Source organism: Meles meles, chromosome 6 (genome assembly GCF_922984935.1).
Source record: "Meles meles chromosome 6, mMelMel3.1 paternal haplotype, whole genome shotgun sequence".
NCBI classification, from domain to species: Eukaryota; Metazoa; Chordata; class Mammalia; order Carnivora; family Mustelidae; genus Meles; species Meles meles.
The window spans coordinates 99,709,951-99,724,901 of NC_060071.1; the positions used below are offsets into that span (position 1 = coordinate 99,709,951).

The window sequence follows — 14,951 nt, forward strand, 5'->3', positions numbered from 1 at the left end:
TGATGCCAAAACAATGAACACTGTTATGCTGTAAATAAACAAATAAAAAAAAAAGATCTATCATTCATTTATAGTCATTCTACTGGACTTCAGTTTCAATCAGAATTTCATGAGCTGCTCTTCTTCCTTAACTGGGAAAGGGCAAAGAACCAAATCAGTGAACTGGCTTAATCATTTTTCTTTTGCCTTCTAGCTCATTGACTTTTCTTATTAGTTGTATACCCTATGCCTACATTATCAAGAACTTTTATTTCACCAATATGAATACTTGTACAGACATTTGTTAATTGTCATGATTACACTAACCAGTCAGGTACTCAGCAGCAAAGCTAAAATTTCAAACTGATTTTTTCAGTCGGTCACCTCCGTGCACCTATGCTTCTGTTGCCTCTGGTTTAACCCCCTAAATCTAGTTCAATTTTCTGCTATACAAAATGCTCCTGTACTCTAACAAGGGAGGAAAAAAAGAATCATCAAATCTGTACTTAGTCTTCTGCTGTATTTGCCCACCAGATGTCTCACGTCGGAATTCTACTCAGTCTCACAGTTTATATTTTCTAGCATGATCCAGATACTTCTGAGTTTCCTATAACCTATAAGTCTGTCAGGTCATGAAGACAAGGGCCTGCAAGCTAACAAGCACCTGAGGACTTCACCACAGAACCACACTGGAGGAAGCAATGGAATATTTTTCAGCAAGCCTTCTGAAAATTAAATATCTATGATAACAATTATATTTTTTCAAATGAATAACAATCAGGCGAGAAAAATTTAAGAACTGATTTTTAACTGTTGCCAGAATTGTTGTCTTAAATGCGCATGCATTTTTCAGCAAGTATGTGGAAGATTTTCATTTTACAAAATTGAATTGTAATGATGGAAAATTTCAGTATATTTATTTTTAACTGACAAGTTACTGAAAATTAATTAATTAGTTCAGTTAATTAATTAAGTGAAACTAAATTACTGTGGTAATTCACAATTACTACAATGTGGTTTTTAAAGTTATCTGCAGCCTAGCCAGGTAAAATGTAGCTTTAGTAATGATAGCAATGAAATTGAAAGAAACCAATGTAACTTGCTTATACGAATATCAATTAATATTAATCTTATGGTAAAAGCAGAACATGAAGAATCACACAATATTCCTGGGACTTTCTTCATCCTGTAGATTTTGCCAACTATCCCCTCCCCCCACTGTCACTATTACAATATTACTTCCATTAAAATCTAACTCAAATGCCATTTTCCTCTGAAACTTTCCTGGGCTATGCGAAAGAAAGCATTCACAATTCCTACAGAAGTCTGACCAAATTTAAGTAGAGCTTCCTTCCCACTATAGATTGTGCCTTATTTCTAAGTCATCTGATAACTAAGTAGTTTGAAAACCTAGGTAGTAAGGTCCTTAAGAACAAGGCCCATTTGTCCATCATCATATGACGTAGGGCCAGAAATAGAGCAATCATTCAGCAGAAGAACCTAGCAGAAACATGGATTTTGAACAGACAAACAACAAATGCTTACAATAAAATAATTTGAATGTTTACAGAGTTAGGAGGGAAAAAAGTTAATGTTGAATTAATGTGGGAATAAGATACAATCTATAATCACATATCATAGTTTTTATTACTCAAATGTACGAGGCAAACTCCAAAATACATGTAGCCTTCCTCTTCAGTTTTTATAAAATCAAATAATTATTTTTTTAATATTAAGAATTCTGTAAACTAGGATTTGCCTTCCTGAGATATTTTATATTTTAATTTTAAAAGTCCTCAAAATCATATCTAGAGATGTGGCTGTCACCATAAGAGACTCTTAATCTCAGAAAACAAACTGAGGGTTCCTGGAGGGTAGAGGTCGGGAGGGATGAGGTGACTGGGGGATGGAAATTGGGGAGGGTATGTGCTATGGTGAGTGTTGTGAATTATGTAAGAATGACGAATCACAGACCTGTAAACCCCTGAAACAAATAATACATTATATGTTAATTAAAAAAATGGTTTTCTAACTGTATTAGGCAGAAATGCCTTATGGGGCCTCACCCTCATCTTAATAAATTTCATGTAAGTCTCTTATACACAGTAGCAACCAGGACACAATGTGAAATTTTGTATAACAAACACCCTAAATAGATTACATTTAACATATAGAAAATGTAGAACACAAGAAAATCACTGACCACCTGGTCAATTCCAAATTCCCTAAAATAGTAATGATATAACTAGCAAAATCCAGAATCTAAGAGGCCCCCACATATTTACTTATATCTTAACAGTAGTTTCCTTCTATTTGACTTTACTGGCCCAATCTGTGAGAATTTCCTCTGAATCTTACTGTGTGGTTCACAGAATTAATGGAGTCCAAGATTTTCCTTCATGTTATAGCCTGTTACTCTCACTGTTCAAACTCTATCCCCCAGAATCTCTCTAATATCTCTATTTCATACTAAAGCACCACTTTAAGTGTAGACTTCTACTATGTGAGGATAAAAATAATTTTTTTTGATACCAGTTGAATCACACAATCTTAGATCTATAAATCTTTATACTATAATCTGGTATTCCATTCTGTAATCAAAACAGAACACCAAAGCTAGTTTGGGCATAAAAACAGAATATGCGATTGCCTTCAGTGACTCATCCTTTGGGTTAAACCTCTTCTTCAGGCCTCTCTATCAGAATACAGTCCCCTGCACAGGCGAGCCCCATGAGCATGACACCTATGCAGACTAACTTGAAGGGCCCTGCACTTAAATCAATGCTTTGATGTTGCCATCGTGAAATTCTTGGCAAGTTCTGAACAAGAGGTCTGCTTCATATTTTCAGTGGACACCACAAATGATGGAGCCCTTCTTGCCCCTAAGAGTGATAACATCTTAAATCACAGTATAAATTAGTGTGCTGAACAACTTTCCTTAAAGTCAGTGGGGAACTACAAGATCAGGAAGAGAGAGACCAAATGCCAATCTTTCAGAGTGAAAAGGAGGAAAGAAAACCTAGAAAGGAAATCTATGTGAACAAATTAGCTCATTTCTTACATTTTCTGAGTATCTGCAAAGTGCCATGTATTGTTCCAGATGCAGAGATTACAATAATGAGCAATACTGACAAAGGCCCAGCCTTCAGGGAGCTTCCGCTCCAAGGAGGAGACAGATAATAACCAGTCTGTCTGAGATGGGGGTGTGGGCAGCAAAGGGGTATATTTTGAAGGAGGACTTCATATATCTCTTTTGTCTCTGGTATTGCTACTTTTGGTAACCAGACAGAATAATACTCATTTAAGAAACGTTATCTTAATCTCACAAAACAAACTGGGGGTTGCTGGGGGGAGGTGGGGTTGGGAGAGGGGGAGGGGGTTATGGACATTGGGGAGGGTATGTGCTATGGTGAGTGCTGTGAAGTGTGTAAACCTGGAGATTCACAGACCTGTACCCCTGGGGATAAAAATACATTATATGTTTATAAAAAAAAAAAAATTGGAAGGGGAGGTGAACCATAAGAGACTATGGACTCTGAAAAACAACCTGAGGGTTTTGAAGGGCCAGGGGTGGGAGGTTGGGGGAACCAGGTGGTGGGTAATAGGGAGGGCACGTATTGCATGGAGCACTGGGTGTTATGCAAAAACAATGAATACTGTTACGCTGAAAAAAATAAAAAAAAATTTTAAAAAACTGCAAATGAATAAAAAAAAAAGAAACGTTACTTGTACTTATTACAAGTACACTTTCATTACTAAGAGGCATTTCTCGAATATTTTCTGCTTTTCTGGTCATCTTTTGGCATTTTTCTTTTAGGATTTTTAGAAAGTTCATGAATCAATGCTAGTATCTTCTCTGCCATTTACAGCACATAGTTTGAAGTGGGTAATGTAAGTCGTATATTTAAAAATGCATGTTAGAATTAATTCTGTATATATTATATAAAGCTCCTTTCTTCTGTTCATTCTATGCTCCCTCTTTCATCTCAGTTTAATGAACCATGCTACTATCAGACAAGTCTGTTTTGAAAGCAGCCTGGATTCTTCGGATCTGGGTTTGTGTCACTGGTTCCGAAAACAACAGCGGTAAGTAAACAAAACAGGCAAACAAGCAAACAGAAAAGCAATGCTTGTAATTCTGGAAAATCGTCACTCATAAATAAGGACAGATAATCCTGGATCTTACAAAACTGTTGTCACTCTGATAGGAAATATCGCGGTGGGATGTCACCTAACACACTGATGTAGGCGATCAATGGGTATTTGTGGACTGAATGAAAAATTCAACGAATGACGATCATGCATATCAAGAGCTTCCTATTAGATATCCTGAAATGAGTCCATCTCCTAGCGCTAGCACCGATTTGGAAATAAAGGTTAGATAATAGTTACTATTCAAATAGTTGTTGTTATTATTATTATTATATTTTCTAGAAAAGGGTATCTTTCCAAACACGAGTAATTCTCATCACTCTAACCTCCTTTTACATTAAAGGTAGCTGATAAAAATGGATTATCTCTTAGAAATAATGCAGAATGTGAAAAGTAAGCACATTTGGTCAGCCTGAAGATGGACCTAAATCCCAACAGGAGTAAAATCAATCTAGCGTGCATTGCAATTTAGAATCATGAGAAGACACAAAATCACAGGCCAATCTGTTACCGAACAAGAGTCAAAATGCCACCTGACTGGAAAGGAAAAACTGTTTAAATGTTCTCAAAACGTTATGTCTGCTGGCTACATGTGCACTCTATGTTTTCAACACATATTATTCATCCTTGAATTATATAAAAATACGAAATTGAAATTCACTCTGGTAATAAGCTGGCAAAACAAATAAAGCTACTTTGGTGTTGTTGGAGGCACACTGATTACAGTTCACAGAATCACAGGGCTTTCAAACATCCTGATAGGTAAGCTCGTGCGTCCTCCCATGCCATAATCCTATAATTTACCTCATCTACAGATGTACATTTAATTGGGAGAAAATGAATCACATTTTTCATTTCTAACCTTAAAAGAAGGAATTTCACGCCAATATATTTTTTCTTTACTCAATCTCATTGTGAAGAGATTCTGTCATAACGTTCTTCAGAAAGTCACATCTGATTACAAGTTTAACACATTTATCATTGGTTTTCATTGGTGGAAAATGTATTTCTTATAAATCTTATATTTGAGTACTTCTAAATTATCTCTCAGTATTTTCTTCTTAGGATTAAATATTTTGTTTAACACTTCCAAAATTGTCTTAGCTCTTTAAGCACTTGTTGTTTAACTTTATTAATTAATATAATTTTAGAGTCTATAGAGGGTTCTTAGTTAATTAAAAAAATATTTAATTAAAAAAACTGGAAGCCTATACCTATCAAAGCCAATGCTATTACTTTTATTTGCAGTATTCCTATAAAAGCTCAGGTAAATCTAAATCAAAATAGAAATAGCAATGTCTTTTAACATGATATTTATTGGGCATTCAGAATGTTAGATTTTGGTTTTAGGAAACTTAAAGAATAAGAATGGTCTTAGCTTGGCTGAAGACTTGTCTGCTAAACGTAAAGAAATTATTCTCAATATGAACACATTTTTCATCACAAATATGCTTCTTACCTGTGCTGCTGGATATATTAACATCAATACTGATATCAGATATTCCTCCTCCCTTCAGAGATGCTACACATGTGTATGTCCCAAAATCCGTGAATTTTAAATCAATGATGTCCAAGTTTGTCGTTCCCGGGGAGACATCCGGATCAGTCTGGGTAATAACCATCCGCTCAGAACTTCTTAATGGACGGCCATTTTTAAACCAACTAAATGTTAACTCCTCAGAAGGAACAGCTTCTACTTGGCAAGATATTTTCACCTCACGCCCAATCTGGATGTTGTCATCTTTGTGATAAGGATCTGGTGTGATCCAAAATCGTCCTTTTTTTAATGCTACAACATAAAAATTCCATAAGTAGTTAGTGTTACTTCCATAATGTTGAGATTTATTTACTTAGGTAGTCATCTCTGAGCTGAAATAAAGTAAAACAAAACAAAATAAAATAAATGCATATATGTTTGTTATTTCCGAGCAGTGTGCATGTCAATAAACCTCATTCAAATCACCTGGAAATATCTGAAGACCTAAGTCACTTACAGACTCTAAACACTGGTTTTTATAAATTGGGTAATATCTTCCAGTGATATAAAAGATGCTTTAAGTCAATATCATACTTAAACATTATTGCCATTGAAATTTGAACAAATGATGCAACTTGTTTATATAAAATCATTAATATTAGAGTTAAAAATAATAATATGGATCATTAAGCCCAATTCGATATCTCCGCTATCCCTTAAGGCACAACTTCCCAGACAACTCAAATATTGCACAAATGTCAGATTAAAGAAAATTCTTGTATGATTTTATCTACATGCTGACCAAATTAGATGGCAAGAATTGAGTCAGTTCACATTCATAATGCATTTTCATGGACTGAAACAATCTGAACTGAAAAAGAAAATTGTTTTCAAAACATTTGCTCTGACTGTCCTATTCCACCAGATAGATGTTTCCAGTTGAAACAGTTTGCTGGCTCTCTCGTGCAGATGGCCAGAAGAACCTCTCGGCAGATGGTTTGGAAAACATGCTGTGTCTGTATTCTAACAGTAGTGATTTCTGGGTGCAAGGTCAGTACTGTTCTCACAGCCTGGGTCAGCACTGAAGATGACCAGAGGCTTCTGGAGGGGCGTTTACTGGTTTCCTAAGGGCACCAGTTCTGAACTTTGAATGATAGATACTACAGGACTCGATGAAGAATAGGGTATGTTCCTTTTTCTGGCAGGATTCTTATATACATATTCTTCTCTCTACTAACATCCTACCTATTTCCCTTCCCTTAATATCACTTTATATCTCTCTACGACAATATGTAGCATATGCATAGCAAGATAATTACCAGAATAAAATATTGTCCATTCACTTTTACCATCAAACCATATATAAATGACACTGGCAGAAATTACATGAATTTAGAAGATCCACAGATAGTGGAGGCCTTTTGACTGCATTCCCGAGTTTAACCTGATTTCCCTTAGTTCATCCCATTAATGCCGGAAGTACCGTGGAAATCTGAAGAACCATGTAAGAAGCACTAGAGATAATAAGTTTTAATCTTAAAAATTTTTGCTTTCAATTTAATCATCAGCCCCAAATATTTTCATCTTCTTTTTTATTTGCATCTTAGTGAGGAGAGATAAATGAGTATCAAAAATGATATTTATATATTTCTTTTTATTCAAGAAAAATTTATAGGGCTCCTGTTCATGATGAGGTATTAGATAAGGCCCTGATTATACATGATGAACAAAGCAGACATAACCCTTACTCTTATGTATTCATACAGCAAATTCTGTACTCATAGATCATCCATCTGATTTTTATCCATCTGATATTTATGATACTCTTATTTAGAAAAACCACACTCTAGGGGCTCCTGAGTGGCTCACTGGGTTAAGCCTCTGCCTTCAGCTCAGATCATGATCTCAGGGTCCTGGGATTGGGCCCCGCGTGGGGCTCTCTGCTCAGCAGTGAGCCTACTTCCTCCTGTCTCTCTGCCTGCCTCTCTGCCTACTTGTGATCTCTCTCTGTCAAATGAATAAATAAAATCTTTAAAACACACACATACACACTCTCTACATTGATAGTAAATATTAGAAGTTTGAAGGAATATGAATGTCAGAGAATCCTTTAAGATATTGTTTAGAAGGGTCATCTGGCTGGCTCAGTTGGTGGAGCATGAGACTCATGATCTCAGAGTTGTGAGTTGGAGTCCCACATTGTATGTAGATATTACTTAAAAATCTTAAAAAATATTAGAAAAGGCACAAAACTTCAATCTTAATGAAAACACCAAAAGACAAATATTTAAATCACAGTCTCATATCATTGTTTGTTACATTTTTCCACACTAAAATGACACTTATGAACCTTATATATTCCTAGCCATATCTTTATCATTACATGAGAGTTGGATGAAATTAGGAGAAATTATGTCATCCCGTTACCCAGTGCCATACTTTTATATTTTTATTGGGATTGAAATAGGACTTTGTATCTAGAAAGAGAAAAGTGTTGAAAATGCCTATTGGCTACTATACTTGGTATATGATATTGTACACATATAGAATTCAATGATATATTCAAATGATAATATTGATACCGAATATGATAATCCAAATGATATTAAATTTCTGTAACACATTGTGCACATATAATTCAAATGCAATGAAAATTCTTTTTGTTTAAGATTTTATTTATTTACTTGAAAGAGAGAGAGCACTTGAGAATGAGCACAAGCTGGGAGGGATGCAGAGTAAGAAGGAGAAGCAGGCTCCCCATGAGTAGGGAACCAGAGGCAAGGCTCCATCCCAGGATCCCAGGATCATGACCTGAGCCAAAAGCAGATGATTAATTGACAGAGCCAACCAGGCGCCCCGGCAATTAAAGTTTTTTCACACAAAGTAAACCGTATCATACAATTTTTTTCCTTTTTTTAAAAAATAATTCTAAAAAAACAGTATGCCAAGGGGCATTTACTTTTGTTAACACCATAATATTCAAATGACTTTCCTTTATTTGGTAAGAATTTTCCTTTTTCTGTTTCTATAGAAAAATGATATGACTAAATAAAAATTTTAAACAGACAATTCTTAATTTTAAAAGTTTAAAATATATATTAATTTATTAATAGTTTCATATGGGGTACCTTTAGAATAAATTTCATTTCAAAATTATGTTGGTGGCCATATACAAACAAAAATTCTGATGTTTCAGTGACTACCATTTATTTACTAGGCAGTTATTGTTGTCTAGCTCTGCTCCCTACACAGAGACATATTAAACTGATATTGCAATTGAGAGAACTGAAAACTCTTTAGATTAGTTAGACTTAAACAACAAAAACAATCCAAAAGCCATGGATTAAAAATAATAATAAAATAAAATCACAATATATATTTTGTGTTACAAACTGTTTTTTCTTTTTAAGTTTCATTTACTTATTTGACAGAGAGGGAGAGATCACAAGTAGGCAGAGACGCAGGCAGAGGGAGAGGGGTAAACAGGCTCCCTACCGAGCAGGGAGGCCCATGCAGGGCTTGATCTCAGGACCCTGAGACCATGACCTGAGCTGAAGGCAGAGGCTTAACCCACTGAGCCACCCAGGCACCCCACAAACTGTTTTATTAATGGAAAATAACTTTTAAAATCCAAAGTAAAAGGAAATTAAAGTGAGCCATCTCACTGAATTTGTTTTATGTTACGCCATAACAGAATACCTACTTCTGCATATGGAACAGAAGCGTTCTAAGAAAAAAGAAAATACTGTGTGTGTGTGTGTGTGTGTGTGTGTGTGTGTACACACGCATGCACGAGCGTGCATGTCACCATCTCTAGTAAGTTAAATTTATTGGATTTTCTAACTTTGGCTGCTCAGAAACCTAAAAGCATGGCTCTGTCAACTAAGCACAGGTACATTAATATCTTGAAACCTAAGTCTAGTTTTTCATTTCTATGTGGTCCAATATAGGCAATCTCATTTTTATGGGTCAAGTGCATCATTTATAAAAATAGGAGGTGATAGTATTAGGCTCCCTCCGAGACCCATTGTGAGAAACAGCTTATTAGCAATAGTGTAGAGCTTTGAAAATATAAAGTGTTTAATATAGTTAATCAACTGGGAAGCAGGTTCCTTCGTTTATAATTAAACACTCTCTTTTTCAGCGAACAATTTCCAATAGTTCATGCAATATTAATTTAAAGTCATTTCCTGCTAACCAGTTAAGATTTCAAATGCTTAGAATCAATCTGCAATTAGTACCAGAGTATAACAAGGATCCAATAGACATAACAAGACTCTATAGAACTAAAGAAATTCTATGGAAAAAGAAAGGAGAAATCCCTTTCCTCAAATGCAATTTCTTAGTCAGACTATTGAAAATCCCCCAACACCAGCCTGAAAGAACATTAGATTTAGCTTAATGTATCATAAATTGTGATGGATGAACCTCAAAAGGTACTTGTTTAGTCTGCCAGTTCATGTAAAGAATTGGCATCAAGCTGAGCCTCTGTTTTGGGTAATCAGTTTAGAAACACTGCCATATAACCCATAGTCCTGGTTTTTTAATATTGTGAGAACTGAATACAAACTTGGCCCACATTCACTTCTGACAAGTTACTCATGAGGATAGTCTAGCTGCACTCAAAGGCACTCTGCGAACAGAATGAAGGTGGTGAATCAGAGCCAGGCCACTGCAAAGATCTGGGTGGGACTTGCTGCGGACATTCCCCTAGAGGTGAAAGTGTATTTTTGCCGATGAATGTCTACAATTCTGAAGAAGACTTCCATTACTTAAAACTATATGACTTCTTGAGTTTATCTTTGGAAGAGATACTACTGGCTTTGGAAAGGACTATACCTATGGCTTCCAGGAATATAAGCTCAGTGCAGAGGAACACAAAGACGAGGCTATGAGATTGTGTCCTGTTTATAACTATAGACTTAAAACTGCTAAATGCACAGATTGCTTATCAAATATTCTACAATTATATAGCCCACAGTAGTTCCATAATAAAATGTGATTTATAGATAGAACATAAAGTGAATTTAAATTAAATGACATTGAACATGTTTTAAATTTTAACGAGGAAGCATCTCTTTGCAGATGCAAAATATCAGGTGTCAGCTTTTTAACCTCTGCTAAGAACCTCTTTTAGAGACAGAGTGACCACTGCCCACTCTTCTAAGTAGTTAAATTAGTTAAAAATCTCCAACTACACCAATTCTTATAATATCAGTAGGATTTTGGATCACATGATGACTGACAAAATTTTGTTGAGAGAAATGGATCTGTAAGTCATTAATCACATCATCAAATAAAAAATTGATTTTCTACTTATTTTATGTTAAAGACAATACAAATATTTAAGTGGAAAACGAGTATTTGCCCGTCCCACATGATGCCAAATTGAATAAACAGTTGGAAAGAAATTACGTAGGCAAAGCAAATTAAGAAATAGTAAATGACTGTATACGTAATTTGTCCTATTATAATTAGATGCCGGTCTTTCTCTTCAAGGAGACTGTGAACACCTAGGGAGTTGGGGCCATGCCTTACTCTTCCTTATTGTCCCAAAATTTAAAGCTGGTTCCTTGTTAGAGTTGGTATTCAAGATCTTTTGTCAAATTTAATTAAACTTGACAAATTTAATTAAAGCTGACATTTCAAAGCATTAACTTTACAAATTCCAATCATTTCCATTCAGTCTGATATGTCCATGTTAATTCTTTTTGTTTGGTGGTCCTGTGTTCTGAGATGCCTCAGGACAGAGGAACAGGATAGAGGAAAGAGAAGAGATTTCATGTCCTCTAAGGTTCAGGTTTTTTGTTTTGTTTTGTTTTGTTTTTTTTTTTTTGTGGAAACACAGTGATACTTGATGAATAAACTATTAATATAGGAATGTATGTAAGGAAGGGGATTCTGCACAGAAAAACTCAGGAGCCCTCATTCCATCATGGCCGCTGATTAGCTAGTTATGTATCCTAGTTATGTAATGTGTCAGGGACGTCAGCTGTCGAATGTAGTATCTGTTACTCATCTTTCCTTTGGAAGGAGCCTGAGTTTCATGCAAAAGGGCTTATATGCCTTAGAGCTCAGTTGATAATCATTTCTAAAGAAAGATGAAAGATAAAGAAAATTGATATCTGAGCACAGTTATATTATCTGAAACAGTGTTTGCCAAAACTTATTTCAGAAAAAGGTCAAGAGGGATCATGTTAAAAGAAAGCAGAACAAATAGTTTGGCGACTGACTATATGAATAAAATTTGCTTTCTTGCAGAACTTCTCAGAGCTTTGAACATGATAACATGTACACTGCAATATCCTAGAGGGGCTCATAGTATGTGTTTTTATAATCTTTATTTATGGAACATTTTCAGGACCAGTATCTCACAGGATCAAGTAAGAGAATCTATCAGTTGATGAGAATCACTAGAAAGACTCTAAAATCAGATTCCATTCCTGACGTTTCAGGAATTTCCATTTTGATCATCACAGAATAATTGAGAAGATGAGATTCTTTTGTGAAAATAAAATTTATGCCTAGAAAACTAAAGGAAAGGGAAATATCTTTAAGCTCAGATATATCTAAGGGCACAATGAAGCTACAAAACATACTTCAGAGCCATGTCATAAGCCTATCTGCACCAACATTGTGTGTCATCTCTTTTCCTTTCCCAGCCAACCAGCATTTTAAAAAATTTAATATATCAGCTTGCTCCTATCTTGGAAATGCACATTTTGGAATATACAAATAGCATTCAAAAGGAATTAAGTGTATTAGCTTCTATATAATTTGCAATTATTGATATAAATTAGTAAGGCTTAATTTAGCTCAGTTGCCTGAGGAAATAACAATATTTACTTATTTACACCTTATGCTGTTACGAAAAAAAGCACTTAAAGTGTTATAAGAAGCAGTAAAGCTTCTAGAGGATGGATAGGAATGGGGAGGCCTTTTTTTGGGTATATATTATTAGGTATTCGTGTACTCATTTTCCTTTACCTAACAACTTCAATTGCCAATCTGTACTCTGAATGAGAGTTCATTAATAATGCCAGAACAACAACAATAAAATCATTACACCCATTTCCTGTAAATACTTTAAAATAGCACCCCTGGTCATTTGAATGCAGAATTAGATGCTGGAAGGAAGTTGGGGTTCTATTTAATTATGAAGTATCAAGGATCTATTTATTTTTTGAATTTACTCAAAGCTAATTTGTATAGTTAATCATTCAAATTGTTTAAGCAAAGTATAGTTGAATTTTAATTGTCTTTTAAATGTCCTTGCTCAGTAAAATAACGCAGGTAAGTATTTTGGGTAGGAATTTAAGTAAGAAAGGATCTTTTGGATAGGCACAAATTATGCTTTTTGATAAAAACCCTACCTTGAGAAAAGGGAAAAGAAGTGGACACAAAAAATATCATCATTATGATTTTGTCATTTTTAACATTTTAGCCCTAAATTATCAATCAATTACCAAAGTGCCTATATAATGTAAATAAACACAAACATTTTTATACTGTAGCTACAACATAAATGGCATTTGACATAGCATGATGTCTTTGCACCAGTTATATGAATAGGAGAACATTAAACAGCACAACTTACCTCCCTAGGATGTCGCAAATTAGCAGGTAGTTTGAGTTCATCTTTCCTATCAAATTTGATAATACTCCTTCACTATGAGAAATAAGAATGTGTCCAGGATGAATTATATTTTTTATTGGTTTCTAAAGACCCAGGACTAGAAACATCTATAAAATGAAATGCAGCTTTGAAAAGCCTGTGCTAAATATAATTCTTTTGAAGTCCTTTTGAAAATAATACATCCTTAATATTTATGGGATCGATCACATAGCAATGAAAACTGGATGAAAATAATGAGGCTAACTAAAACTAGAAATCTTTCTTTACTTTTCTTGTTTTCCTCATTTTCTTTCTCAAAGCTAAGACCTTTTTCCTTTCTAAACTCATTCTGCCCATCTGTCAGCCTCTCTCACTGAACCCGGAGGCCTGGCATTCTTTTGGATATCCTCTTGCTTTTGAAATTTCAATATTTTCTGTTCCATATGCTATCTTCTCTTAGAGTAGAAAATTATTTAGGTCGGTCACATCTAAACTTAGAACATTTTTCTTAACATTAATATTCCTTTGAACTCTTTGTGGCATATTTCTTAAAAAAAAAAAAAAAGTGAAACACCAGTTATCCTCACTATTACATCTGGCACTCGTTCACCTGGCCAGTTCACACGTTGGTTTTTACTGGTGTTATTAAAGCACTGAAGACTCAGAGCTGAGCAATAACCTCTTAACCAATTAACACAATGATTTTTTCCACTTCTTTTCCATTTTTATGTATCACTTACATTTTGTACTTCCTTTCATTTTACATTATTGACTCTTCCATCTTGAAAATCTCTTTTTTACTAGTTTCTATGACTGGTAAAATATGAGATAATATTTATGAAATAAATCAGTTTGCTTTGCTTACCAGCGTCACAATTGTCATGACATGGTCTCGAGTTCCTTTTAGTTCATTTGGATTTTGTTATTCATATATAGGTGTAAAGTCAGTTTTTGTTGAGAAGGAAAGAATTTTTATAACTTATTTTGCCATAATTGCAGACCACAGATGTTTCCCTTAATCTTCTACCTTTCGTTCTGCTGCTCGTTTGGTAACATGAAGTCACTCTGTTTTGCTTCTTGATACACAAAATGTTGCGACCAGATCCATGCACATTCCAATTTAAACTAAAACAATGATTAAATCATTTACATATATTCTTTCATTTTAACATTAAAGATCAAGAAAAATAACCCAGATATATTAAATGACCAAATGAAAAAAATACCTGTATTGCCTAGGAACTTATATAAACTATCTTTTTTTTTTTTTTAATTTTATTTATTTAAGAGAGAGCAAGAACAGGGAGGAGGAGCAGACGGAGAGGAAGAAGCAGGTTCCCCACCAAGCAGGTAGCTGGAAGCAGGCCTTGATCCCAGGACCCGGGATCATGACCTAAGCAGAAGGCAGACACCCAAACCACTGAGCTACTCAGATGCCCATAAATTATTTTATCTTCTTTTGTCTTGTGAGAATCTGAAGAGTCAATACCATGGATGAGACCAACGAAACAATCCCCTCAGCATGAACAAATATTAGACAGGTTTCTTCCCAAGTCTAGGCCCCTGACCTCCCTTTTCTTAGAGCTAAATTTACTTTTAGAAAACTGACAATTATAAAATCTTTCTCTGCCCCTTTGAGACGTAAATCTCCTACAAGCCAAAATATCTTTTTTTTTTAAGATTTTATTTATTTATTTAACAGAGAGAGACACGGCAAGAGAGGGAACA

General features: G+C 34.8%; 1 protein-coding gene across 2 annotated transcripts in view; it reads right to left on the reverse strand.

The window, feature by feature from the left end:
* MDGA2 (MAM domain containing glycosylphosphatidylinositol anchor 2) overlaps positions 1-14,951 on the reverse strand; it is an 878,646-nt gene that overhangs the window by 249,175 nt on the left and 614,520 nt on the right. For both annotated transcript variants that reach the window (XR_006818839.1, XM_046010033.1), the window contains exon 7: positions 5,591-5,920. Coding sequence is in view for 1 of the 2 variants with exons in the window: in XM_046010033.1 (XP_045865989.1) it covers positions 5,591-5,920 (330 nt within the window). In the remaining variant the exon portion in view is untranslated. The remainder of the gene's footprint in view (positions 1-5,590; positions 5,921-14,951) is intronic.